The 26,653-nt window shown below is 40.9% G+C and overlaps 1 protein-coding gene across 1 annotated transcript in view; it reads right to left on the bottom strand.

Moving 5' to 3' along the window:
* Positions 1-4,715, bottom strand: part of LOC138259476 (cytochrome P450 2C28-like) — a 1,060,791-nt gene extending 1,056,076 nt beyond the window's left edge. Inside the window, exon 1 of the mRNA XM_069207246.1 lies at positions 4,478-4,715. Within this exon, the coding sequence (XP_069063347.1) occupies positions 4,478-4,663 (186 nt within the window). The 5' untranslated portion in view covers positions 4,664-4,715. The remainder of the gene's footprint in view (positions 1-4,477) is intronic.
* Between the last annotated feature and the right edge of the window lie 21,938 nt (positions 4,716-26,653).

The following is a 26,653-nucleotide window of genomic DNA, read 5'->3' as shown; positions in this document are numbered from 1 at the left end:
TCATTTGTCTGCTTACGGGGATATGCATCCATAAAATGTGGGTGCAGGGACAGCCCATTTTGACTTGGCACACACAGTTCACGTTTTATTAAGGTGTATTGCATGGTAGCTAAAAAGCCAACATGTGTCGTGGATGTTTCAGAGTCTTGCCTCTCTGTGCAAATCAATAAAGCTTTAGCATGCTCTTCTGATGTGACAGAGATGCTCGGTAGGGTGCAGGTGTCTCACGGAAAGATTTATAAATGGTGCTGAGAAGGTGGGCTTGGAAAGTTGACAAGCAAGCTTGGTGTGAATTAATGTGTTGCCCTGAATGATCTCGTTTGACGCTGGTTGCCATAAGTTTTTACGTACATGAAAAGTCACACAGAAGAAGGATTTATTTCGGGAAAATGGTTCTTTACACTGAAGGGATTAGAAGATAAGGGCCATAGTCTGCTGGATATGTTTTTGCATTTCAGGAGTTACCATGATTTTGAGGCAGTGTTACACGAATTCCCAAAGGAACCTTAAACATTTAACAGACTGAGGCCCATATTTATAAAAATGGCGCAAAACTGCGGTAACGCAGTTTTGCATCATTTTTCTTAACGCCACCTAACACCATTCCTTAGAGCCATGTTAGTGCCATGTTTATGAAATGATGCAAGATGGCTCAAAGGAATGGCTAGCGTCTAAAAAAAGACGCTAGCCGGTCAGGGATGGAGTTAGGGAAAATAACGCTAGTGGGTCTGAAATTATGTTAGGCTGGTTAACGGCAAAAAAATGCCGTTGACCAGCCTAGTGTCATTTTCTGACGCCCAAGCCACAAATGACTCCTGAGTGTAGACAGGAGTCATTACCACCACCCCAATGCCCACCACAGGGAACTAGTGTCCCCTGGGCAAGCTAAACATGCTCAGTGCTAGGCAGGGGGGCCCATGTAAGGGGCACCCAATGGTACTTAAAAAAATATAAAAATTCTACTTTCCTAATCTTACCTGGAATGGGGTCCCTCTCCTATAGTTTCCCTGTGGTGTGGGTGGTGGTGTTCCCGAGGCTTGGGGTGGGCATCTTAGTGCCCATTTCATGGTGTTCCACCATAGATATGGGCCTACCTGCACCCTAACGCCTGGTCTAACCCAGGCGTTAAATATTGGCGCTAGGCAGGTTTGGGAAGAGTAGGGAGAAATGGAATGCAGTGTCATGTGAACTACTTACTGACAACATGTGGTTATTTTTGTGACATTAGGCAGATATGTCGGAGCCTCCGGGGTCATAGTGGCAGGTGTTGCTCAGAGAAGGCTGATTTTATTTATTTGGCCTGGATTTTTCTAACCCTGCAGAGATTTTGAGAGGACGTGTCCCGCATTGTTAATTCTACAGCGTGAATGGAAGTGCCACAAGAACTGGTGGACTTGTTTGCCTTACATACCCAGGATTTTCCTAAAAGCTCCAAGAGATTAGTGGCTCTGTCTTTCCTGTTGTGAGGCGTTGCACAGACGGTCACAGACCGAAAACAACAAAAAATACCCACACACCCACTGAAAAAACTCCCTGGGTGTGTGGGGTCATTAATTATTTGTTTTTCAAAAACAACCTCACACTTTTGGAGTTTGTTTTCGAAAAACATAAGGTTTGATGGACAGCTATCAAAACTTATGCCTGCCATGGACCAAATATTTTGTACCTTAGAGGAACTGCCTTGATGGCTGTTCCTCTGAATGTACCGAGATCACCGCTATGCCAACAGTGATCTCTAAATTTGGCAGGCGGATGCCCATCAGGATGGTAGACATAATGCCCTTTGTAACTTTGACCGAAAGACCACTACCCGCCAAACCTTATATCTAAATCACAAAAACAGAAATATATAAAACAATCTCACATAACAAATGCACGATTGAACAACTGTGCTACTATCATGCCACAAATGTATGTATAAAAGTTGTATATATCATGTGTAAGATCTATCATTTATCTGGTCGGCTAGAAGTATATGCTTTGAACTGTCAACATGGTGCATAAGCGTGAAAAGGAAGGTAGGGTTGGCTATTGGTGTGACAGATAAGAGGCAAAAGCTGGACTGTCATATGAGGTAGTCTATGTTGTGTGAACTTTCGTATCAGGAATGCACTTGAAGGACAGAAACACCTCATGTTTAGCTAACAATTATCTGGAGTATCCCATGACTAGCAGCAGACTTACAAGCATAAAACGGGAAACGGCCTTTACAGCCCGGCCGGAGCCACGCAGGCCGTAGGCAGACAAGCATTACCACGCTTGCCCTGAATCACGCATGTGTCTGAACCAAGGAAAATCCGTGGTTAAGGCACCATGCATTTGCGTGATTCAGTCACACAGGAGGAACAGCTGGAAGAGGAACGCAGCAGCTGGATAAGTGGCACAGGGGCGGATGGGATTTTTTAAGGATAGGGTGGGGTAGGTTTTAGAGTTCAGGGTGGGTTAGGGGATGGGAGTAGATTTTAGGACGGGTGGGGTAGGTTTTAGGGTTCAGGGCAGGGGCAGGGGGTCGGGGTAGTTGTTAGGACAGGGTGGGGTAGGTTTTAGGGTTCAGGGCAAGGGCATTGGGTTGGGGCCGTTTTTAGGACAGGCTGGATAGTTTTTAGGACAGCGTGGTGTAGGTTTCAGGGTTTACAGCGGAGGGTCAGGGTAGTTTTTGGGACAGGGCAGGGTAGGTTTTAGGGTTTAAGGTAGGGGAGGTAGGGGTTTGGGGTCGTTTTTAGGACAGGGTGGGGTAGTTTTTAGGACAGGGTAGGTTTTAGGGTTTAGGGCAGGACAGGGTTATAGCTTTTAGGACAGGGTGGGGGAGTTTTTAGGACAGGGTAGGTTTTAGGGTTTAGGGTGGGGCTGGGATGTCGGGGTAGTTTTTAGTACAGGGTAGGTGCTAGGACAGGGCAGGGTAGCTTTTAGGGTTTAGGGCAGGGTAGTTTTTAGGACAGGGCAGGGAAGGTTTTAGGGTTTAGGGGAGTTTAGTTTTTAGGTCAGGGTGGGGTAGTTTTTAGGACAGGGTAGGTTTTAAGGTTTAGGGTGGGGGTTGGGGTAGTTTTTAGGACAGGGAAGGGTAGGTTTTAGGACAGGGCAGGGTAGCTTTTAGGGTGTAGGGCAGGGCAGGAGGTCAGGGTAGTTTTTAGGGCAGGGTAGATTTTAGGGTTAGGGCAGGGGTGGGTGGTCGAGTAGTTTTTAGAAAAGGTTGGGAAAGTTTTTAGGACAGGGTAGGGTTTAGGGTGGGAGCGGGATGTCAGGGTAGTTTTTTAGGACAGGGCAAGGTGGGTTTTAGGACAGAACATGGTAGCTTTTAGGGTTTAGGATGGGGTGGGGGTTTGGGGTAGTTTGTAGTACAAGGCAGGGTATTTTTTACTACCTTTCTTACTTTGCTGGCAACTCAAAGTCTTCATGGCAGCAGCATAGCATGAATCTGGCATTGGAACTAGAAAGCCACAATACCCAATTATGAGCCAGGCAGAGCAGCAAGGTCAGGTTTGAAAAGGAGAATACCCGCTCCAGTCTCTTTCTCAGCTTTTTGATAGGACTGGAATCACAACCCTATAAGAAACCGACACAGTATTCAGAATCCTGCCCATATTGTTTTGGGTGGCTCCTCACTGGCTCCTCGCTGCTGCCTGAGGCAAATGCAGTATGTCTGCTAAGTAAAGTGAGTGAGGGGATCATGGTTGAACTACGTACCTCACGTGCAATCTAGATATATATCTACAGAGTGTAGAATTTTGAAACAACACTCTGTAGATGGATCATCACTAAGCCCCCTCATTCTGTTTCTGTAATCAGAAGCTTGGAGAAGAGGCCAAGAGGGCTGACCTGCACACTGGCATTTTTCATCATTTTTCATGAAAACATAAAAATTATGTTTTCATGAACAGTGTTATGCTAAATATTTAGCAGTGCTGGCAAAGGCTCACACCATTATATGGTGCCTCACAGGCTGCCGAGCTGTGCCCAGAAGACGCTTAAGAGGAACCGACACTTGTTCTAGGGGTAATTTTTGAGGATGAAATGTGTTCTCCACTTAACTAGCATCTTACCTAACAACAAACCATGGCCACCTGGCAATTAATTTCACAGGCATTCAGATTTTGACACAGAGTCCTTGACCTATCCTGTATCTTCTCAACTTCATGACCCCCCCCCCTCCCCCCCAGTCACTCAAAAATCGGAAGAAAAAAATCTGCATTCCTGAATAATCCCATTACAATAAACAGTTGTGTTACTAAACACCACCAAACAGTAGAGGCTGCACAAGAGTTATAATAATCAATCTGCAGTGTAAATTATACTCTAAAGTGTAAGAAGGAATAACAATAAAACTGAGTTATCAATTATTTTCCAATACTTTATAAAAGCTGTAAATTCCCATACCTTACACAGTTTCTTAGGGAAGAGGATTCCATCGTGAAGAATAACACTAAGCTACAGAACTGCAACTCCTCAAAATACTTCTATTTACAGTGTATTTCCTTACCTTAATTAATGACTGAGCCATGTTTTTGCTATTCAATTGGAGCACATTCCCAAGAAACGGAAAAGGAAACGGTCCTGGGGGCAGTTTACTTTTGTGGCACATGGATTTGCAGACCGTGATGAAAATCAGGCAGGTCAGGGTGAGAAGCAAAGAAAGAGAGAACCCACTGCTTTCCCAGAGATCCATAATTGAGTATAAAGTGTCCAAACTCAGAGCAGCAGTTGTTTTCTTGAATACCAAAAACTCTCTGCCTGACCGTTGTTTTGTTGGTTAAAAAAAATGATGGCAACCTTTATCATTGAGTAATGTTTACCCTGAGTAATGTCAATGTTCAACTTTGGGTGCTTTATGCCAGCTTAAAATGTTAACATAATAACCTCTACCTTTCTTGGCAGAAGAAAGGCTTGTATCAGGATGACACAGCAGTTCATCGAACAAAAGACAGTTTTGAAAATGGAATATAAACAGACTGTTTTGCACTGTTTCCTTCCTGGGCTAAACAGGAAATTCACAGCTTTATGTTTGTTAGAGAGCAAACATTTTTAATAAAATATGAGTAAACAAATTGTATAAATGTCGTGTACTAAGAAGCCTAATTAGAAATATCGTGCTAGAGATATAGAACATGCATATTTAAAATGTAGTTGACATGGTGTCCACCATCTCGAGTTCTATGTGAACTTTGAAAGCATATTATGATGAATCATAACCATTTGTATTGACAAAAGATAATTACTATTGATGAATAAAACTAATGATTTGTAATCCTTATTGAATAATTTAATTCTCTCTCAATCACGTATAAAACACATTCTCTGATGCATGCAAAGAGAAACAACACTGTATTTTTTACTACCTCTCTTCCTTTGCTGGCAACTCAAAGCCTTCATGGCAGCAGCAAAGTATGAATCTGGAACTGGACATTGGAACCAGCAAGCCATAATTCCCAATGAGGAGCCAGACAGAGCAGCAAGATCAGGTTTGAAAAGGGGGAAGACCCACTTCAGTCTCTAAATAATGATTAAATAATGTCCTAAATATGATTTGAAATACATAATATTAGTTAAGAGTCATGAAATGCTAATTATAAGACCTATATGGTTTGATTATTTAAATTGTATTATTCTTCATGTATTATCAATAGTCGACAGGCCCAAGATTTAGTAATTTTCCACAACACAGTGTTGAGATGTTATGCTGACATTATTGAAATTATTGTGCAAAGTTTGTTTATTAGATTTCTCATTGAAAGCTCATAGTGGAAACCTCCCACCTTTTTCACTCTGTTCATTCTGTACTTCCATAGATAACTATTGAAAGTTTTTACTATAAGTCTGAGGGCCTGATTTAAACTTTTTTAGCTCTGCATTTGCAACATTTTTTGCCGCAAAGGCAACGCAAACTTACCAAATTCAATTATATATTGTACGTTTGCGCCTCTTTTGCATAAAAAATGACGCAACTGCAGCGCTAAAAAAGTATAAATCAGGACCTTAGTTTCTGGTAGGTAGTAATGTTAGTACAAATGTCATGTTCTGTGCTGTTTTCTACAATGTTAATATTCTGTGGAAACTGTTGTCCGGAGAAGAGTGTCAACATGAGCCTATCTCAAGGAAAAGAGGAGAAAGCCTGAAACTGAAGAATTCGATTGGTTGCTCATTGTCACACCCCATTGCCTTGTCCAATAGGAGTCAAGCTAGTAACTTTTGGGACTTTAATTAATTAAAATTCTAGACAAAGGGGTTCAGATGTTAGTTTTCAGATGTCACATCCAGATGAGGTAGTTCAGACTTACATGTTTATGATTCTTACAGTTCAGATACCTTAGGCCCAACTCTACTGAACTGTTGCCCTTTCACATTCCTGATGCTGATCGCCGAAGACTTGCTGTTCCTGTGCTCTGCTAACGAAAACTCTGCTAACTATTGTCTCGTTTAGAAGAGGTATAAACAATGTGTATTTGTTTTCTTTGCAGATTTTCCCTTAGAAATCCAACCACATTTTTGTTAGCACCATAGTTTCAGTAGTTTCCAAATTAATTTTTGTCTTATTTTTCATTTTTTCAGGTGACAAAGCCCAACTCCACACATGGTTTTCAAATTAGAATTTGGTAGCAAAGATTGTTTGACCAAATTATTGAATTGAATGTTTATTCATTGATTATGATTGATTTAACTTCACAATTAATGAAATCTGTTGCTATTTCTCAAATAATTCAGTTGTTTTTCTGTGTAATTCTTTTAGAGGGTTTAATGGTGATTGCTCTTGTCAGACTAAGGCCCATATTTATACTTTTTTTGGTGCCACATTTGCGTCATTCTTTGACACAAAAGCGGCGCAAACTTACAAAATACAGTGTATTTTGTAAGTTTGCACCGATTTTGCGTCAAAAAGTGGCGCAAATGCGGTGCTAAAAAGGTATAAATATGGGCCTAAGATTCTTCCGACGTTTTGGACAGCCTTTGTTGTTTTTGTATTTCTATAATCTGGTTTTGCATATTATTTATGTGACTTTAGCATTGTTAATAAGGGCAATAAATGTTTAAACTTTACTAAAACTGGTATTGTGTTTCATGATCACATAGGTCATGGTGTGTTTAATTTTGTTTACTCATTATTGTATACTGCTGATGGTTATTATTATTGACTCTTGATGATCTTATTACTCCTGTCTGAATCAAATGATTCAAATCGACCTCTAAGGGTAGTAGATTTCACTGCCCTTTTACGTGTCACCTAAGCCTAATATAGGAGGTCAGACGCCCACATATCTAATGCTGGCAAGATAGCTCATTGCATTAATAACTCCCTGAAGTGATCAGTGTGTGACCTCCAGTTCAATTGCGTTGAAAGAGTTGTCTATACAAGGTCACAAAATAGAAACAATATCCCATTTTCCACAGGGGAAAATTGGTACAGCATCATCACCCCCTCTTAGGAACTCCTTGTCCCAGTCATTACTTAGTGAATGAGGTGGTCTTGTCCCCCAGACAAGCATATCTACATGCTAGTCCTTCTTTTATTTTCTCTTCATTTAAAGGCTCATCCTACCTCCATGTCTGTTGCTTTCCTGTCTGTGACAGGTAAGAGACTTGCTTATCTTTATTTTACATTTCAAATGGTGTGTTGATGCTTTATTTAAACTCAGCGTATGCTGGGCAATGGTGGTAATTGTACCACCTGAACCTGCACTCCCCATTCATGTGCTCACCTGGGTGTGGGGAGCATTGTGTGTGGTCCGCGGGTGGACCAATTAGATGCTGAGATTCAGAGCAGCATTCTGGCCCAGCTGCTGTGTCAGTTGTATGTAATCCGCTGAAAGTTGACATAGTGTTTCATCTGCTACCGAATCTTGTAAAACCTGAGATTTGGTACCTAGGAAAAGCATATATGTAGGACATGGGTGCCTTTAGCCCTGCTTACCACCAGCTTCTGGTACTCTGGTGCAGGATGGAGGCTTGTGATGACTCTTCCTCTGTTCATGGAGGGAAGGCTACACAGAAAAGAAAACATGCAGGATTTGGGCGATGATGACCTTTTGTGGATTTCCAAATACGATCTCCAGGAACTAATTTATTAAGCAGTAGAAGCTGCCTCGAGTGACCTCCAGACTAAGAGGCAGAAGTGTGAGTCTGAGGATGATCAGGATATTTCACCAAAAAGAAACTATGTCCAAGGGAAGGTTTTCTCAGGCATGCTGGTACATATGAGAGAAGTCCTTGGTTTTGAACCAAAAGCACTAGACGACAAGTAGTTTTATTCACAGTACAATACCTCTGCTGTCGATGACCTTTCTCTGCATAAATTCGGAATGCAAAAACACTGACAAGCAAAATATCTCATGTTTTTTTTATCTAAGAGATACCTGATTGTGCAATTTGAGGATCAATATCCTCAGATCCCCAAGGTTAATTCTATTTCTCCGTCCATGGCTTCCTCATTGTCCCGCCCTTTTGCAGAATCTACTTTGCCTCACCTTGTTGAAAAGAAAGTGGAATCCGTCCTAATAACAGAGCTTCCAATTTTGGTTACATGCTAGTAGATACTTTGCATCCCAAGACTTACTAAAGGACTTTGGAAGACAGTTTGAATGCCCCCAGGATAAAGGAGATTCCATGCCAATTTTGACCCAAATTGAAATATCGGCACAGTTTCTTTTGTAACCTGACTTTTGATAACCTCTAGGCATATGCATCTCTGTCAGGGGTAGCAATTGCAGAACCCAGACCTCTGTGGATGAGGCCTTGGAATCTGGAGACCAACTAGAAATCCATGGTGCATAAACTTCCCCTTGTGGGTCCCATACCTTTTGGTGAAGAGTGAAATATGATGGTTCAAAGATATGCTAATGAAAAGAAGATCTTAAGCCCTTTAAGCTTTCTCAGTGAATGAAATACTTTTTTCAGAAACAAAATGTTCCGGGTCTCCAGGAAAATTCCCATCCCTTTCAATGCGCAGCTCAAGGTCAGGAAGCTGCATTTGCCAATAAAACCTGGCACAGGGAGAAAACATGTGCAAGTCAGAAATTACTATTCCAAGGTAGGAGCCAGGCTGCGTTCCTTTGTTCCTGAATGGATTATGAGGATCACAGATCAGTGGATCCTCTCCATCATTTACCATGGATATAAAATTATGTTTGTTCAACAGCCACCAGCAGGACTGAGAGAGTGTTCCGGTTCACACCATTATCGAAAAACCTGCACAAGAAGGAAGCAATATTAACAGGTGTGGACAAATTGCTCCTAAAGAAAGCAATAGTCAAGGTCCCTCCTTTGCAAGAGAAAGAAGGTTTTTATTCAGTTCTCTTCTTGGTTCACAAACCACACAGTTTGTTTCATCTGATCCTGGATATGAAAACTTTGAACAAAGATGTGAGGGTGGAACCTTTTCAGTTGATAACATTACAGTTCATCATTCCCTTGATTCAGAAGGGGCACCTTTTTAGCAATGTTGGATTTGGAAGACGCTTATTTTCATATCCCAATTCATGCAGAGGTCCAAGAGTTCCTGAGGTTTGCAGTGGAGGAAAACCATGATCAATTCCAAGCTCTGGCTTCTGGCTTGTCATTGTCTATTCAGACCTTTACCAAGGTTGTGGCTCCTGTAGTGGGAGTTTTATAACTTAAGGGAATTTTGTTCTTTCCATACCTTGATGATTGGCTGCTTTGTGCTTTTGCTCTCCCTAAGGCACAGGAAGCAATAACATCTATCATTTTTCTTTTACTATTGCGGTTTAAACTGAATTTCTCAAAGTCCTATTTCAACCTAGTTCAATGTTTACAGTTCAAAGAGGAAATATTTGAAACTCTGTAGGGGGGCATTTTTCTACCCCAAACCAGAATCAATACATTACAGTCCAACCTACGAACATTGTTATCTCTGTCCTCAGCACCAGCCAGGTGTTGGTTGAGGGTTTACGGAATAATGGTGGAAACATCAGTGGTACCTTGGGCTAGTCTACACCTAAAACTGCTTGTAAAATATCTGTTGACTCATTGGAACCCTTCCCTGGACAATTACAACATACACAAAGCATTGTCTCTGATAATTGTACAGGAACTGGGTTGGTGGCTTCGCAGTCCTAATTTGGAGAAATGTGTGCCATTTAAAATGCCTGCCCCAGCATTACTAACAACAGACAGCTGTTTATGGGGCTGTGGAGCAACTCTGGGGGAGCTGGATGCAAAGGGGCAGTGGTTAATGGTGGACAGGAATTGTTCTTCCAGTTGGAGGGAGTTAGCTGCTGTATGGGAAATAATACAGTACTTTCAACCACCGTTGCATAGTGTAAACCAGGTGATACACACATACAATCAGGTATCAAAGTCCTCTTCTAAACATGGTGGCTCATCAAATTTGTTCTTGGGCAAAAAAAAGACTCTAATTGGCATGAAGGCAGTGTACCTTCAGGGAGAGCTCAATTTTCAGGCACACAGCTTCAACCACAATCTTCCCTCCTCAGTGCTCTACCATTCATCCCATCCTTTCATTCTTCAAATCTGTCATCTGTTCGGGGAACCAATGATATATCCTTTTAGCTTCTCCCCACAAAGCGCTACTGCCAATCTTTTGCTCAGAACGTATTTGCCAACAAGCTTGAGGGGTAGATGCCATCTCAATTACTTGGCCCTAGGGTCTCCTGTATGCCTTTCCACTGATCCTCCTCTTCCCCAGGGTGCTGCAGAAGATTTAGGAGGAGAGGGTGTCAGTAATTCTGAAAGCCCCATTGTGGCCACAATACTTTTGGTTTCCTCTGTCACTCAATCTCTCCAAGGCAGGTTTGTCACACTTCTGTTTGTTCCATCCCCTCTTCAGTTTCCAGTGTTACTATTGGGTCAGCTCCAACAACTCAAGTCGATGGCATGGTTTTTGAAAGGTTTGCACTGAAAGGAAGAAATGGGTTGTTCTAGCTCACTGGCAGTTGAGAACCAGTAACCCTGTAAGCAACCCACCCTTCCATCCTATAAAAAATATTGGACTTGTTTTTATTAAATAGAATGCTGATAAGGGTTCAAATCCTGTCTTAGGACATCCCTTTCAAATTATGGAATTTTTAAGGGAAGGTTTTTTGAAGAATCTGGTCCAGTCCCCTTAGCTGATCAATGGGTGGCGATCAAATTCTTTTGTAGTGCAAAAGGGGAATTGCAAAATATTGCACCATTAGTGGTCTGTTTGCTGAAAAAAGGTTTCATCTAAGAAAACCAGTCACACTGGTTATGGTTGTCCTATCCCTACTTCCAGAGTTTCCCTGATAGAGTGGTGCTATGGATTGACCCCAAAGCTATTCCCAAATTATCTTCTGAATGTCATTGACAATAAGAGGTAGGACTGCCAGTTTTTCAATAATGGGATGATCACCAGGTACCTTCCTCTTTGGATGGTAAAAAAGTCCTGATGATTTATTTACAACCCACAAAAGATTTTCCGCATATTAATTAACTCTTTGTCTCTTTTGTCAGTGTTAATAAAGGGAAGAAGGTTGCCACTACGTCTCTACACAGATGGATTTGACAGGCTATTTGTCAAGCCTACAATTCCCTGGGTAAAGTTTCTCTGGCTCACATTCAAGGTAGCTCAACTAGGCCACTTTCTGCCTCCTGGGCAAATGCAGCAGGGGTGTTAATCCAGGAAATTCGTATGGGCTGATACATGGAAATCTCATCACACTGTAGTCAACCATTACTTACCAGTAAACTTCAATACCACAATTATGGTGTTCCTCATCCCAGCTACAGACCCTCCCTGCCTCCCTTCTGCTTTTACACCTTTTGTCTAGATGGGTTTTTGCAGACATAGAGAAAGGAGGGAGGAGTCTTTAAAATAAGGGTAAATAAAAGAAGGACTAGCATGTAGATATGCCTGTCTGGGGGTTGGACTGCCTCACTGACTGAGACAAGGAGGAATTTAATCAGGGTATTAAAGTTTACCGGTAAGTAATGGATTCACCAATATTTGTACTGCTTTGTCAGCGAGAAAATGCTTTTTGCTTTGAAGTGAGAGAAAGAGCTAATTTTGTGCATCAGTTGGCTGGTGCAAATGGAATTTTTTTAAAGGTGGTTGGTGGAAATTTTGTGCAAAACTGCATTCAGGCAGGGCGGGGAAGGCACATATCTCTAAATCTATCATTGGCAATCAAGGGGCCAATTCACAAAGAGCCTTTGCTGTTGTGGCACACGCTCCGCAGTCATTGTGGGACATCCGCACTCATGGCAGTATCTCCGCAAAGAGAATCTGCAGTGCAGAGATGTTGCCACAAGTGCAAATATCCCACCAGAACTGCAGAGCATCCACCATGACTGCAGAGGGTCTTTGTGAATTGGGCCCCAAGTGTGCATCCTTTCAAAGTGTCAGCATTTGTCCAGTGAAAGGATAAACACACTCAAAGATGGCTATTGTGCAATATATAAGCACACCTGCAATTATTATAGCCCCAAAATGTATATGACCACATTTTTTTGCATAATGTTTGCTATGACAATATTATCATTTTGTATCACTTGGTCGAAAAGATGTTATTCTTCGGCATAGTCCTGGCTAAAGGGAATGTGGTATTACAGCCAATTCTGCCACTAAATCTGAGTATTAACGTCAGCTCAACAACATGTAATTCTGGGAAACTCATGTTAATCTTCCCCTGCCTTAAAAAACAAAAATGTAATGTGATTTTGTGTAATGTAACTGGTGCTTCATTTAAAGCACTCCAATACCTCTTTGTTGAGTTTGTGCTATATAAAACTGCAAAAAAGGGCAAGATTGAGCATAAGATATTAGTAAATTGAGAGCTGATCGCACACCTTTGGTGTGTTAAGTGGCAGTTTCTAATTTTGTAGTAGTTTCTATATTTCTAGTCATGCTGGGAGCACCGGGGTGTGGGTTTTAATTGGTGTTTGTTTTACCAGACTAAGGGCCAGACCTACTAAAATGCAATTTTTCATTTTCTAAATAGTGACTTCATTAAAAACCACTATTTAGGAAATGCAAAATGCTATGTACAAAGATACTGATTTCCTAATAATGATTTCTACAAAGTAGGAATCGCTATAAGGAAATCGCAAACAAGAAATCCCATGTCATTTGAGACAATGGGCTGGTTTTGCGTTTCCCAAATACTGTTTTGCTATTAGGAAATTGATATTTCGGAAATGCAAAACCAAGAATGGCTATGGGCAAAAGGCCCCCCTTGGTGCACCCCAAATATAGTGGTGCACATGTAGAGCACACATATGTCTAATGGGCATGTGTGTGCTCTATTGCATTAAAAAAAAAAACATCTTGGGATGCTATTTTTAAATTGCACATGGTTATCATCTACTTGAAGTCGATGGCAATTGCATTTTCTAAATGCCTAATTCACATTTAGGAAATGCTTGGTAAATCTGGACAGGAATCGCAAATAGGTAATCCCTATTTGCAATTTCCTATTCAGTGGATCTCAAATTGTGATTTTTACAAGATAGAAATCAAAATGTATGATTTCTTAAAGGGCTTTTCACATCAAAAAAGCCCATTTTGCATTTCTTAATGGACTGAAATAGTGATTAGCACTGTTAAGAAATGCAAAACGGCTTTGTACATCTGGCCGTTTGTGTTTTAAAGCAAGAATTACCAGAAAATCCCTAGTCTTTATTTTTTGGGAATAAAAACAAAACGCTTGCTCTTCGATATGTCTAAAATGTATTGTTCTACACAAGTTATTGCATACTATGGACATTCCTGGAAGGAATATTGATTTCCACTAGAAGGAAGCTCTATTTCTTACAATATTATGATAACAACTGTTAATCCTGCCCATCATCAAGCTTAAACCCACATTACCTCCTTGTTTCCTTTCTTGTCCAAATACAATAAAGAGACCAGAACATTCATCACTTTAGAACACCACCCATAGTTCAAGCTTTCTTCTTACTCCAAACAGGCACTTCCTTACCCCACCCCTTTCAGTTTCTTTATGGGGCTGCTATGCCCAACATACACCCTGTTCTCACTTTGTGTTTGCTGGACTGAAATTTACTTCTGGTAAAAACAAAATCATGAAGAGGTAGGTAGGTTTTCAAGATGTTGCAGTGACATGAGCGTCTCTTGGTAAAGTATGTATATCTTGAGTGTTGTGTGGACCTGTGCATATTTGATCTGTCAGTGCGCAATCTTAGCCAAATATAGAACTTTTCAAGCACACCCACAGCTAAGAGCGGGAGTGAAGTAGTCCCAATATGAACTTTAGTGCTCCCTGACTGGAGCCGTCACTATCTCCATTTGTTCAAGTTCAATCGTAGATGGCAAAACATTCTTGTAAGAATGACAGAGAAGGGTTGTTGTTTCAAAGCTTTAAAGAAATAAAGAATTGATAGGCAGAATAATTAGATTATACCATAAGTAAATGTAGTAGTGAAGCATCCAAATCCTAAGTAAAAAGAACTTAATACAGTTCTAAGTGCAAACTGGCATATATTTGCCTTCTGAAGGTTGGGAAAAAGGGTCTCCTCAATAGAGAAATCTATGTGTCCTTATTAGGACTTTAGACAAAGGCATTCATACATTCTACATGAATACAGTGTTCCCAGCACCAATAAGAAATGAGCAAGAAGAAACATTTAACTAGAGAATACATTAGAAGATTCTCTGATGATAGTAGTACTTTGGATATTAGTCATTCTCACAGTTTACTGAGCAATTCAGTTGATACGTTGTATAACAATAGCCTGGGACAGTTGAAATGTCCTTGGTTAGATACAATGACAGAAAGTCTATAGGAACACTCTGTTTATTAGTGTGGACCCCAGTAAGGCTTTATGTAGAATAGGAAGAACAGCGATAGTTATCAAGTGCTACATTGTGACATCAATGCAAGATGTAGGACAGTGGAAACACAATCTAAATTAGCATAAGCTCATATTATAATGTGTTTAAAAGTAGAAGAAAACTAGTCCCACACCTCTTCGGTTTTTTTGAGAGGGCATGCATATTTACTTTTGCCTTTATTTAGTTTTTATTCAGTCTCCAGGCACATTTGTTTTAATAGTAGGTGGCCTGCATATTTATTTCTGTATTTGCTACATCTCCTGGCAGTTCATATTTTAGTGATATGAAGGCCTGCACCGTATTGATTAGATGCTAGTGCGTTGTTGGGTGTTTACTGCAGTTCAGCACCGCCTGGGCTTACTGACAAGAGACTGGTTCATAATTGTGGTACATTCTTCTGCCAATCAGGTCAAGAGTGAGCAGAGCACTGTTTTTTGTATTGAAGAACCTGGATGAGGGACAGTTCTGGCTTCACATAAATATTCCTTGCTCTAGGTTTCTCCATTCTCTGATCTGTGAATGGTGTGGTGCACCAAAATAAATTGGTAAGTTCTCTCTAGTAAGCACCCAAGGCATGAATGGTAGCCATTTGTGTTGTGAAAATTCAGGTAAATAAGAGATTGTCAGTATTTTTCCTTTTGAAAATGTGAGAAAAATATTTATTTCCTATATTAATAAGCAGCTATCCTGCAACCTATAAAACCAGGAAGTGAGAAGAAATGATTAGGAAATCATCCTTTTGTTAAGTGATTCCATTAGTCTCATATTGAATGCTAGTTGCAGAGTATTTAAAAACCTAGACTGGAGGAAGATAAGTAATTTCTCAGATTGCATGATGGTGAAGAACACCATCACGCAGCACCATACCTCACCTTATTCCAGAAAGGAGCATAGACTTTGAGATATTTCCTAGAGAGATATTATCTTACTTCATAACAGAAGATGATGGAAGTTTTTCTTAAATCAATTTCTGATCCCTGGATTACTCAGGAGGGAAAATTAGATTCTCGCCCGGGTTTGCCAAGTTCTTCTGTAGATTATTTTTTCAGCTTCTTCACTGTTAATTCCTCATCACCATCTCTTGAATATAGTGAAGATGATGTGGCTTTAGAAATGGCCATATGATTCCTAGAGGGAAATATATTTAAAAAAAGAGCTACCCTTTTCTGTCTAATATTTATCAACCATTCTTCGGTTACCTGCAGATAAAGAGCAGCCAGTACCTAATAGGGTGTGCTTCTTTCAGTTTCACAGTCCAAACACTCCAAAATTAACAATAAATGCTATGATTCAAAGAAAAATCTAGATGATTCATCAGCTCCTAGAGTTAATGAATGACTATATTCTATTTCAAATTGTGAAATGGATCTTCCTTAAAGTTTAATAGGTGATCTACTGTTGGCAAATCTAATAAGCAATAATAGTTGAAGACGCACTTGTTTCAGAACAAATAGATAAACAGGCAGAGTCTGCAGTTAAAAAAGCATATGCTGGTTTATTCCTTTACAGGAGGACAGAAAAATATGCAGCAAATGCTTTTCGGTCATTGGTAGAGTTTTTGATCTGTTGCTTCAGCAGTTCAAAAAGGTGACAATTGTTCTGGGTTATTGGCCAGCAAAGTTTCTTTCTCATGCAATGTTTGATAGTTCGAAACCTCTAGCTACAGCATCAGGAGGTGTGGTTGCAGCAAGGTGCTATGTATATTGAAAAGCCATATAAACAGGCAAGCCATAGAAGGCATGATGAAGCACCAAGTCCCATGTATTTGTTCAGTTTGAAGGAGTCCATGGCACTGCTCAACCAGCTATGAAGGCCAAAAGAAATGAAGGAGCTGAGGTGGATGAACTTACTTTTTGGAAAGTTTTGTGAAGATTTGTCAAATGATGCCACTGTTACAAGCAAAAAAAAACCTATGGAAACTCTGACAATGATAACTACACAGCTACAGAGCAGTGAGTGTTGCTGTCTGTGTGTGTATATATATATATATATATATATATATATATATATATATATTCACTGAAAAAAGCAAAGGTTGCAGGGATGTTATAGTTAGGTTATGAATTTACTCATACAAAACCATAGAAATTCAGCAGTTATAGTTAGAGTTCTTTCATGTAACTAAAACGTGCGCCCTAAGTTAACTATAACTTGCACTCTTATCATGCACAGTTGTCTCATCAATAAGTTTATTGTAAATGTTGCAGTGAGAGTATGAAAGATGGCATAGAATATGTCATCAATGATATAGTAAGTGGAGTAATTAGCTGTGCAATGTCGAAGGTGAATTATAGTTACCTTACGGCACGAGTTTTAGTTACTTGAAAGAACAATAACTGCTGAATTTCCATGGTTTTGTATGAGTAAATTCAGTACCTAACTATAACGTCCCTGTAACCTTTGTTTTTTTCAGTGAATTTCTATTTTTTTTTTAACGTATAGTCATTTTAATTCCTAGATGTGAATTCAACTACTGCCTCATGGAGCCTTCGCCTGTGCGCGGCAGCGGTTGGCCACAGGGCCTGGCCTGCAGCCAGTCCCTGTGGTCAACCACCCAACCCGGTGTTGTGCACGGCCCTTTGCACATGCACTGTGGAAGTTAGCTGCGGCCTATGTGGGTGTGAAAATAGGTGTGAGAGGCTGTATCTGGGGGTAAGAGTGGCTGTCAGAGTGTCTGTCTGGGTGTGAGAATGCATACATCAGTGTTTTAGAGGGTGTGTCAGTATGTGTGTTGGTCTGTGAGTGGGTGCATCAGGGTCTCAGTGGGTGTGTGAGTTGGTGTGTGATGGTCTGAGTAGGTGTGTGAGTGAGTGCGTGCGTAACTGTCTGGGTGCATGAGGGTCTGACTGGGGCTGTGAGAGAGTGCATGAGGGTCTGAGTGGGTTCATAAGTGTCTATATGAGTCTCTGAGTGGATCTGTGCATGGTTGTGTGAGTGTCTGAGTGGGTCTGTGAGTGGGTGCGTAAGTGTCTGAGTGTGTGTGTGAGTGGGAGAATTGATTGAAAGAGAGAAAGAAAGCAAGAGGGAGAGAGACAAAGAGTTTTTAGGCTTTGAAGTCTAATATACTTAAAATGAGTTATTTGTCTCCAATTTAAAAGAAGAAAAAGTTTTTTTTTTATAATTATTTTTTATTTAAAAAAATTGAAATCAGTCCTAGCTCAGTGTGAAGGTTTTCTTGCCCTTTATGGGCTTTCATATAATCAAAAGCCCATTAAGGGCTATCAGGCACCACGGGGAAGCTTTAAGGGCTCCTCCGCGGTCCCTATCTATATTTTAATTAAATTATTATGTTTTTTTAAAATAAAAAACTCCCTTTATGGGCTTCCTGGCACTGCGGGGGAAGCCTTAAGGCTTCCCTTGCAGTGCCATTGCTTCAGGAAGCACGGAGCTGCTTTGACAGCAGCTCTGTGCTTGCTGAAGCGTTTCATTTCTGTCTCCTGCACGTGTGCAGGGGACAGAGATGAAACCGGATTTTGAAAGTGGGACCTGCTTTAAAGGTCCTGCTGTCAAAACCTGAAGTGTCTGTTGTGGCTTGGCTACGGCTTCATTCAGGGGGTGGGCACCCCTGGGACATAGCTGGAGCTGGCCCTGTGCGGGTGGCAGTCCCAAGGGCCATCAGTGGACCCCCTTTCTTTTTTATTACACTTTGCCTCGGGTGGTGGTCCCCGGGGAATGGTGGAACGCAGGCCCCCGCATATAGTTTCATTAAAGCCCTGGGGATGGTGGTCCTGGGGGCAGGGGGGGGCTGTGGGCCCCCCACATATATTTAAAGCACAGACCCGGGGGGTCGTGGTTCCAGGGCATGGGGGTATGGGACCCTGCATATTTTTAAATGGATGCCCTAGGAAGGTGGTGGTCCCCAGAGTGGGGGCGGGGCACAAGCCTCCCTGTATATACTAAATTGAAAGCCCTGGGGAGGTGGCAGTCCCCAGGTCAACGGGGGTTATGGGCCGCCTGTGTATAAAAAAATAAAAGCTCTGACGAGGTGGTAGTCCCAGGAGCTGAGGGGGACCTAGAGGCCCCCACACTCTCTTTTTAATGCCCCCATCACATGGCCCACCCGGGGGCATATAAGAAAACAAGAGCGGGAGCCCGCACTTGTTTTTTTAAATTTGTTTGCTGCAAAATCGCGAATCTTGTGAACTTGAGGCAAACAAATATTTTTAAAAAATGTTTTTTGCTCCCCACCAGTGCTAAGGGGTCAGGGTGTCCCTACCCTGGCACCTTTTATTTTATTTTTACTTTTTTTTTCTGGGACTGGGCTCAAGCTGAGTCCCAAGATGGCTGCCAAAACTTCCTGGTTTGTCGGCAACCAATCAGAGCTGTGCATTTTCCTGCACCAGCTTGTCTTTGTTCGCCAGTACTTTGTGGCCAGAGATATAGAAATTTGAATTTACCTAAATTTATCAAAAACTACTGAATGGATTTACTCCAAATAAGCAAAAGTGTGATCTGCGTACCAACAGCTAGCTTTCTTCTATATTTGGTGCAATTCCGTCCAGTGGTTCGGCCTGTAGTTGTGTCTAAGGAATCCTATGAAAATTAACATGGGAAACACAATGTTTTTTGAGCCCCCTTTTTCTGGGCCCCCAGTTAACGGATCACCCTGAAACTTTCCATGAGCAACAAGAATCATCGCAACACTTGTTTTGGAAACTTTTGTGAAGATTTGTCAGACTACTGTCAAAAATTATGACGGTAGTACCCCTGACTACCGTCATGGTGCGCCATATTTTAAACATGGCGCACACATGGTGGCATTAGGGGAGGGTTAAGGGGTGCAGGAAAAGTGGGGCTGCACTAGGTGCAGCGCCACTTTTCATAAATCTGCCTCTTGGTTTTTTAAGTGAATGTCTATTTTTTAAAATTAGATTTCCTAACTACAACATCCCTGTAACCCCTTTGGTGTTTTTTCAGTGAAAATATATATATATATATATTTTCCCCAAGAGTCACTGCATGGCAACTGGATCCAGGATTATCAGCTTCTCGCCCCAAGAATGATGCCAGCACTATCAATCAATTCGAAAGGCATGTCCTTTATTCCATAGTGTGAATTACACAGTGCAGAAAGTGCTAATCCAAACACTAATGGCAACGTGTTTCGGCCTAAGCCTTCAACTGGCCATAGAGTTGTGTGTGATGTCAGTGTATTTGAATCATGTGATCACCCACCATCCACCAATTAAAAACACTTTTCGTTTCTCATCGTTTAATGATGCCACTATCTGTTTTGTCCCCATCATTAGTCATTTTGGTAAATTTATATTTCCTGCTGAATGTAATTTAGAACTACTTCTTCATATAATGCTAAATTAATTATTTATTTAATTGTTCTTTCTTTATATACTTAAGTATATCCATGTCCCTATATTTATTTAAGGCCTTTGGAATTTACATGTACAAGGTAAAGTACCTCTTCCTACATAGATTTATGGCCTTATAATTTTCAATATCTCATTTACCCCATTACAGTTTAAACTATTTTGCCAGCAGCCAATCATTTTTATATTTCCTGTCCAAATTAATCCATGTTGGGTTCAAATATCAGTGAAGTACTTTTTATCCGGAACAAATTAATTTAAATGGAGTTGAAAATATCAAAACCAGAACCTCTTTGATTTATTCATTTCACAAGATTTTTCTAGCACCTACAGCCATTAAGAAGGGTTCAATGGACATTTCTTACAAACCAAAGGTTTGGGTGTCCCTCGTAACTTTAGCATCCAATAAATCATTTCAAATACATATATGGCATTCTTATTCTCATGTGTTTTTTTCTCTCTCTCTTTTCCCCTCTTAGTTCCATTTTTTACACATATCCACCATAGTTTTAGAGTCATATATAAGGATGTTTTTCTTTATAAAGTGTCAATTTGAAATCTTAATGGATAATATATTTAGATCATATCTTGCTTTTATTTCTCTCAGGTCCCATCCTATTCTCAAACACTGTTTCTTTATTCTCAGATTTTTATCTTCTATAGATGTCTGTGCAACTCTGCATCTATGTTTAAACCCCAAGCATCTCACTTCCAATCAGGATGATCCATTTTGATTCCATTCTCCTTAGTCTCTGTTCACGATCTCCTCCTCTATTGTGCTGTTTGATGTGTTGAATGCCATAATACCTTAGACCCTTTTCGTCACCTTGATGATGCTCCCATATGTGCTTTGTCATTGAGTATGTTAAATCCTGATTGTTAATTGCCCTAATATGTTGCCAGATACGTAGTTTTAGTTTATTTACTCTGCTGCCCACCTATTTTTTACTGCAGGCACATTCCAAAACATGGATCACATATGGAGTTTCACAATTTATTCTTTCCATGATTTTCATTATTCTGCCGTTGAATATTGTGAACTGTGTCATGTTTTACCCATACGCACATGCTTTACATTTTGTGCATTTCCAAAAGCCTTGTCAATTATTGGTTAACCAATTTGAGACATTTCTCTTCTGTGGGATTAAGTAGCTACTTGTTAAATGATCACACAGTGTTGGTGCTCTTCTATACGTAATCAATAGATTATTAGGTAGAGATTTAGATAGTGTTTCATCCAGTAATAACAGTTTCCAATTGTCTTTTAACAGTTTTTTTGTCATTTCACTACCTGCTTCAAACCACATGATGTATGGTATATCATTTGTTTTTGAGTCACAATTTTTCAATATAGGCATCAATAATTCATCTCTTTTACGTTGCATTGCTCTTTTTAATGCATCATTTAGAACTGAGCTTGGATATCCTCTTTTATAAATTCTCTATATCATCCATTTCGACTTCCAATTCTGTTTCTTCTAGACAATTACGTTTTACTCTCAGAAATTCTCCATATGGTATACTCCACTTCAGCGCCTTTGGATGTCCACTATTTGCATGTAGCAGACTATTTGCACTTGTTGGTTTTCTATGCATTTTTGTGCAGACTCTTCCATTCTTAATATATACCCCAATGTCTAAATAGCTGATCTCCAGATCACTTATTTCATATGTGAAATTCAACTGTTGGGGGTTATCATTTAATGATGTAATGAATTGTCTCAAGAGCTCTCTTTCCCCTTCCCATATAAGGAAGAGATCGTCAATGTAGCGTACCCACAGAATGGCGTGAATGAGCATTTCTTGATTATTCTTTTGCCACACCACCTGTGGTTCCCACATGCCCATCAACAAGTTCGCATATTTTGGTGCAAATGAAGTCCCCATAGCGGTTCCTTGCTATTGTAAATAATATTTGTCATCAAATATGAAGACATTGTGGGTCAAACAATACTGTAGCATTTCTGAGTGTTCCATGAGGATGACAGATCTTGATCTTAAAAAGTAGCGGTAGGCTTCTAGCCCATCTTTATGCTTGATTGAGGTGTAGAGAGAGACAACATCAATTGTGGCCATTATATTATTGCTCTTCCAAGGTATATTATTAATCCTGTTTAGGAAATCCATTGAGTCTCTTAAGTATGATGGAAGATTTGAGACGTATGGGAATAAGAACATATATATGAATCTTGAGGTGTTTTCCAGCAGTGACCCTATGGAGCTTACAATAGGACGTCCCGGTGGATTTGATTTATTTTTATACATTTTTGGCAAAAAGTTTATTGTGGGGATGATTGGATGATCCATCTTTAAATATCTGTACTCATCTTCCTCTAATACTCCTTTTTCCAACCATTTCTGTAATTTCTGATGATACTCTACCATGTATATTTCCATAGGATTACTCTTCAGTTCATTATAGTTTTCTTTGTTATCCAATAGTTTTTTGGTCTCCTTTATGTAATCATTACTGTTCAACAGTATGATATTTCCCCCCTTTGTCCGATGGTTTAATAACAATTGTGTTGCCCTCTCGTAAATCTTTCAATGCACTCCAATCCTCTTGTGTCATATTCGTATCTCCATACGTCCTTGTTTTCTTAGACAAGCCTACTGCTATATTTGTTAAACCATGTGTCATAACTTCTTGGAACACATCTATCTTATTCCCAGCTGGAAGCTGAGGACAGAAATGTGATTTTGGTTGGTATTGACTGGAAGTTGCCACATCCGTTGGTAAGCCCAAAGAGAAGCATAGTTCATAGGCTGATACATTTTCATAATTCACATCCCCAGAGTTTGCTACTGACTCTTGTTCTAAGACCGACAAAGTTCTTAATGATCCCAGGTCCGATATTGTTAATTGGGATATCTCTTGGTGTTTGATGGTTTCTTGTTTTCTAGTTCTGGATGTGTGGAATTGTTTCAGTTTAAATTTTCTAGAGAATTTGTATAGATCAATCCTAGCTGTTGCTAGGTCCATAGATGTCATTGGACAAAAACTTAAGCCCTTCTTTAATAATTTTAGATGTTTATTTTCAAGGCATTTGGAGGAAAGATTAATCACCACATTCTCATCTATTATCATCTCTTTCACTCCTTGATTGTTACTCATTTTTTTCTTCTTTTTCCTCTTCCTCTGTGATCTCCTTCTCCTCTTTGTCCCGTCTTGTTCTGTATTCCTCTTCCTCGTCTTCTGGTTTCCATGTGATATAACCTCATCTCTCCTGAGAAGTCCAATTTTGGTCCCCCCACCATTTGTACTTCATGCCCCGAACTTGCATTGGACATTTCAATGCTTGAAGAGACTCTATTTGTTGCAATTGTTCTGTCCATTTTTGCTTACTGTAGAAGGAATCAAAGCGTTTTGCAAAGGTGACTATCCTTCCTGTTGAATAATTTACTTTATTAAACTTCTTTGCTTTTTTCAATTGTATCTCTTTTTCATGTTTCTCCAGTCTCTTTTCCATTTCCCCTGTCATCTTGTTCACATCTTCGTAGCCTGTATGGACTGTATCTTCTCTTCAAGGTCCTTGATTTTTCATAGAGCTTTCTCCAATTTCCGCTTTGTTTGTGTCATGAGCGTACGCATCAGTTTCATGGAGCATTCCGTTGTATCCATTTGCCATTGTCTAAGTAAATCTGTGTCCATATCATTTAAGGTTGGTAATACAAAAATCCTCAATCCTCTTGGAACTCTTGCACTTTCAATATATTTCTGTAATGTTGCTTTCTCCTACCATTTGTTGATCTCCGTTATTTTAGCTTGTTCCAACTCTTTCATTAATATGTTGAGGGGTAGTTCTCAATCCTTTGACAAAGTAAGGCCCATATTTATATTTTTTTAGCGCCACATTTGCATCATTTTTTTATGCAAAAGCGGGGCAAATGTACAAAATAATATTAATTAATATTAATACAATCAAACCCACACTGCATGGCTCCCTTTCCCAAGCCACTAAGGGCTCCAGGGATGTCATACTCCAGGGCCTTTTTCTTAAATTATGATGAGGAGGGCACACAGACGGCCTCCCTTTACCAATAGTGAAGCCCCACAAACTCCATGCCCCAGGACCAAAAGATATTTATAAAAGAGGAGGCCCGAGGCACAAGGATCCCTGAGGACCCCATTCCCCAGGGCATTTTAGGGAAGGGAGCAGGCAGCCCCCCTCCCTGAGCCAACAGTGGCCCCGAGGACCCATTCCTAGATGCCAAAACATATATTTTATGGGGAAGGGCACATGCGACCTTCCCCCCCAAGACTGTTTGGATCCCAGGGACCTTATTTTTTTTAAAGGGGTGAGGTGCACAGGCAGGGAAACAAAAGCTTGTTCCCAACCGCCACAAGCATGTTTTAAAAATCTTTCAGACACATGGGAACAGACATATGTTTCCCTGACCACGCTCTTGTGGGCAGGAAACTAATGTGTCCTGAGGGTGGGCTCCTGGGGCACTATAATTTAGCCAGCCCTGGGGAAGGGGTGCCTGGGGCCAGTTTAGGCTCAGAAAGGAGGGGCCTTGTATTACCAGGCCCTTTTAAATGATGTTGGCCAAGGGGATGGGGCCCCCAGGGCCTGTCGATGGTCAGATAAAGGGACAGTGCACCCCTTCCCTAAGAGTAATTGTCTTGGTCCCAGGGATGGGGATCCCCGGCCTATACAGTCACAGAGAGGGGGGCTGCATGACTGACAAAAAACAAAGGTAACAGAAGTTTTATGGTTAGTTGATAATGTCAATTAAAACAATATTTTAACTAAAAAAACACAGAAATTCAGCAGTTGCAGTTTATGAAAGTAACTATAACTCTATGGCTCTATGCACAGTGATTTCATCACTGATGTAATATCAGATGTCATCAGTGAAGTTATCAATGATGTCATAGAACATGTCATTAGTAGCACTATGTGAGGTCATAAGCAGTGCATGGCAAGGGCTTAAGTTATATTTATCTCATTGAATATAACTGATGAATTGCAGTGTTTATTTTTTAGTCGATTCAAAAATAATATTTTTACTTATATCATCACCTAACTATAATGCCACGTTAACCTTTGTTTTTAGTAAATTTCTGAGATTTTTTTAAGCAAAGTAAGATATTAGTACCAGACCTAAGTAGTGAATTTCTGAAGATTTTTTGCATAAATAAACAATATAAAGGGGTGCCATTTGAGGTAAAGCAGACCAACTCTCTTTCTTAAAGAGTCAGAGCATCAAAATATAAAAGGCAGGGATATTGGCTTTACCAGGGTGTCAGCACATCAACATATATAAAGCAGGCACATTGGCTTTGTCAAAAATCACCACAATAATTTACTAATAACCAAAATTCAATGTATTGTAACAAGGGAAACAAAAATATTTTAACTAAAGCATTTTATTTAAAACATTAAGGCCCTCGTTACAACATTGGCGGTATATCCCGCCTACCGCCATAGCGACGGCCGCCAAAAGACCGTCGCCGCGGCTACCAGCCATCCTCCATGACTCATGATACGGCCTGGCAGTGTTCTGGTGGCGGACGCTGCTGCTGGCAGCAGCGCCCCGTCCCGTCTCCTGCCAGAGGATCTCCTGCAAGCAGGTAAGTCGGGTGCTCCGACAGGGGAGAGGAGTGGGGGGGTTGTGTGCGTGTTGTGTGTGTGTGCATGTATGGATGTGTGAGCGTGTGTAAGTTGGTTTTGTGTGTATGCGTGTGTGCCTGTATGTATGTAAGTGTGTGTGGATGTGTGTGTGAATGGATGTATGCATGCATGCTTGAATGTGAGAATGGGTGTGTGTATGCGTGTGTGAATGTAGGTGCATGTTTGAAGGTGGGGTCTGGAGAGGGAGGGAGTGTGTGGGGGAGGACTCCAGTCAGTGACAGGGAAGGAATGGTTTTCGTGGCGGTATGGAAGCCACAAAGACCATGGCCGTAGGCGGGGTCATATTCCGGCAGGCGGCCTAGTGACGGCCTCTGGGCTGGAGACTAAAGTCTCCAACCTGGCAGTCGTTACCGCTGTGGCGGTCGGTGTGATACATTGGCGGTTTGGCCAATATGGCAGTATGTACCTCCAGCCTGTTGGCGGTACAACCGCCACTATTACACCGACCGCCGGGGTCATAATGACCCCCTAAAGCACTTATAAATATGTTTTGAGTCTTTTTAACACTCTTTAACTCACAAAATACAACCATAGGACCAACTACAAGTGATCCCCACACTCCAACTGTAGTGCATTCAGCCCCTGTATGCAGCACTTTAAACAAGATGGTAATCTTTCTGGGAGTCATTATTGAATGACCAAGGAGACTTAAGGCCTAATTATGAGTTTGGCGAATGGGAACACCTGTCCGTCAAACTCCAGATAGGGTGGCCCCCACTGTAGGGGCAACCTCCCCACCGGACCTATTATGATTTTCCTGCTGGGCTGACAGGTGGAAACCAAGGTTTCTGCCTGTCAGCCCAGCAGGGAAGTGGCAGCAGCATTGTTGCCGGCTCGTAATTGAGCCGGAAACAATGCTGCCACCCACAGGGGGCACCAGCACCCTTGTAATGTGCACTTCCTGCACAGCAGAC

This window comes from Pleurodeles waltl, chromosome 9 (assembly GCF_031143425.1).
Source record: "Pleurodeles waltl isolate 20211129_DDA chromosome 9, aPleWal1.hap1.20221129, whole genome shotgun sequence".
NCBI lineage: Eukaryota > Metazoa > Chordata > Amphibia > Caudata > Salamandridae > Pleurodeles > Pleurodeles waltl.
This window is presented reverse-complemented; position numbering and strand designations above follow the sequence as displayed.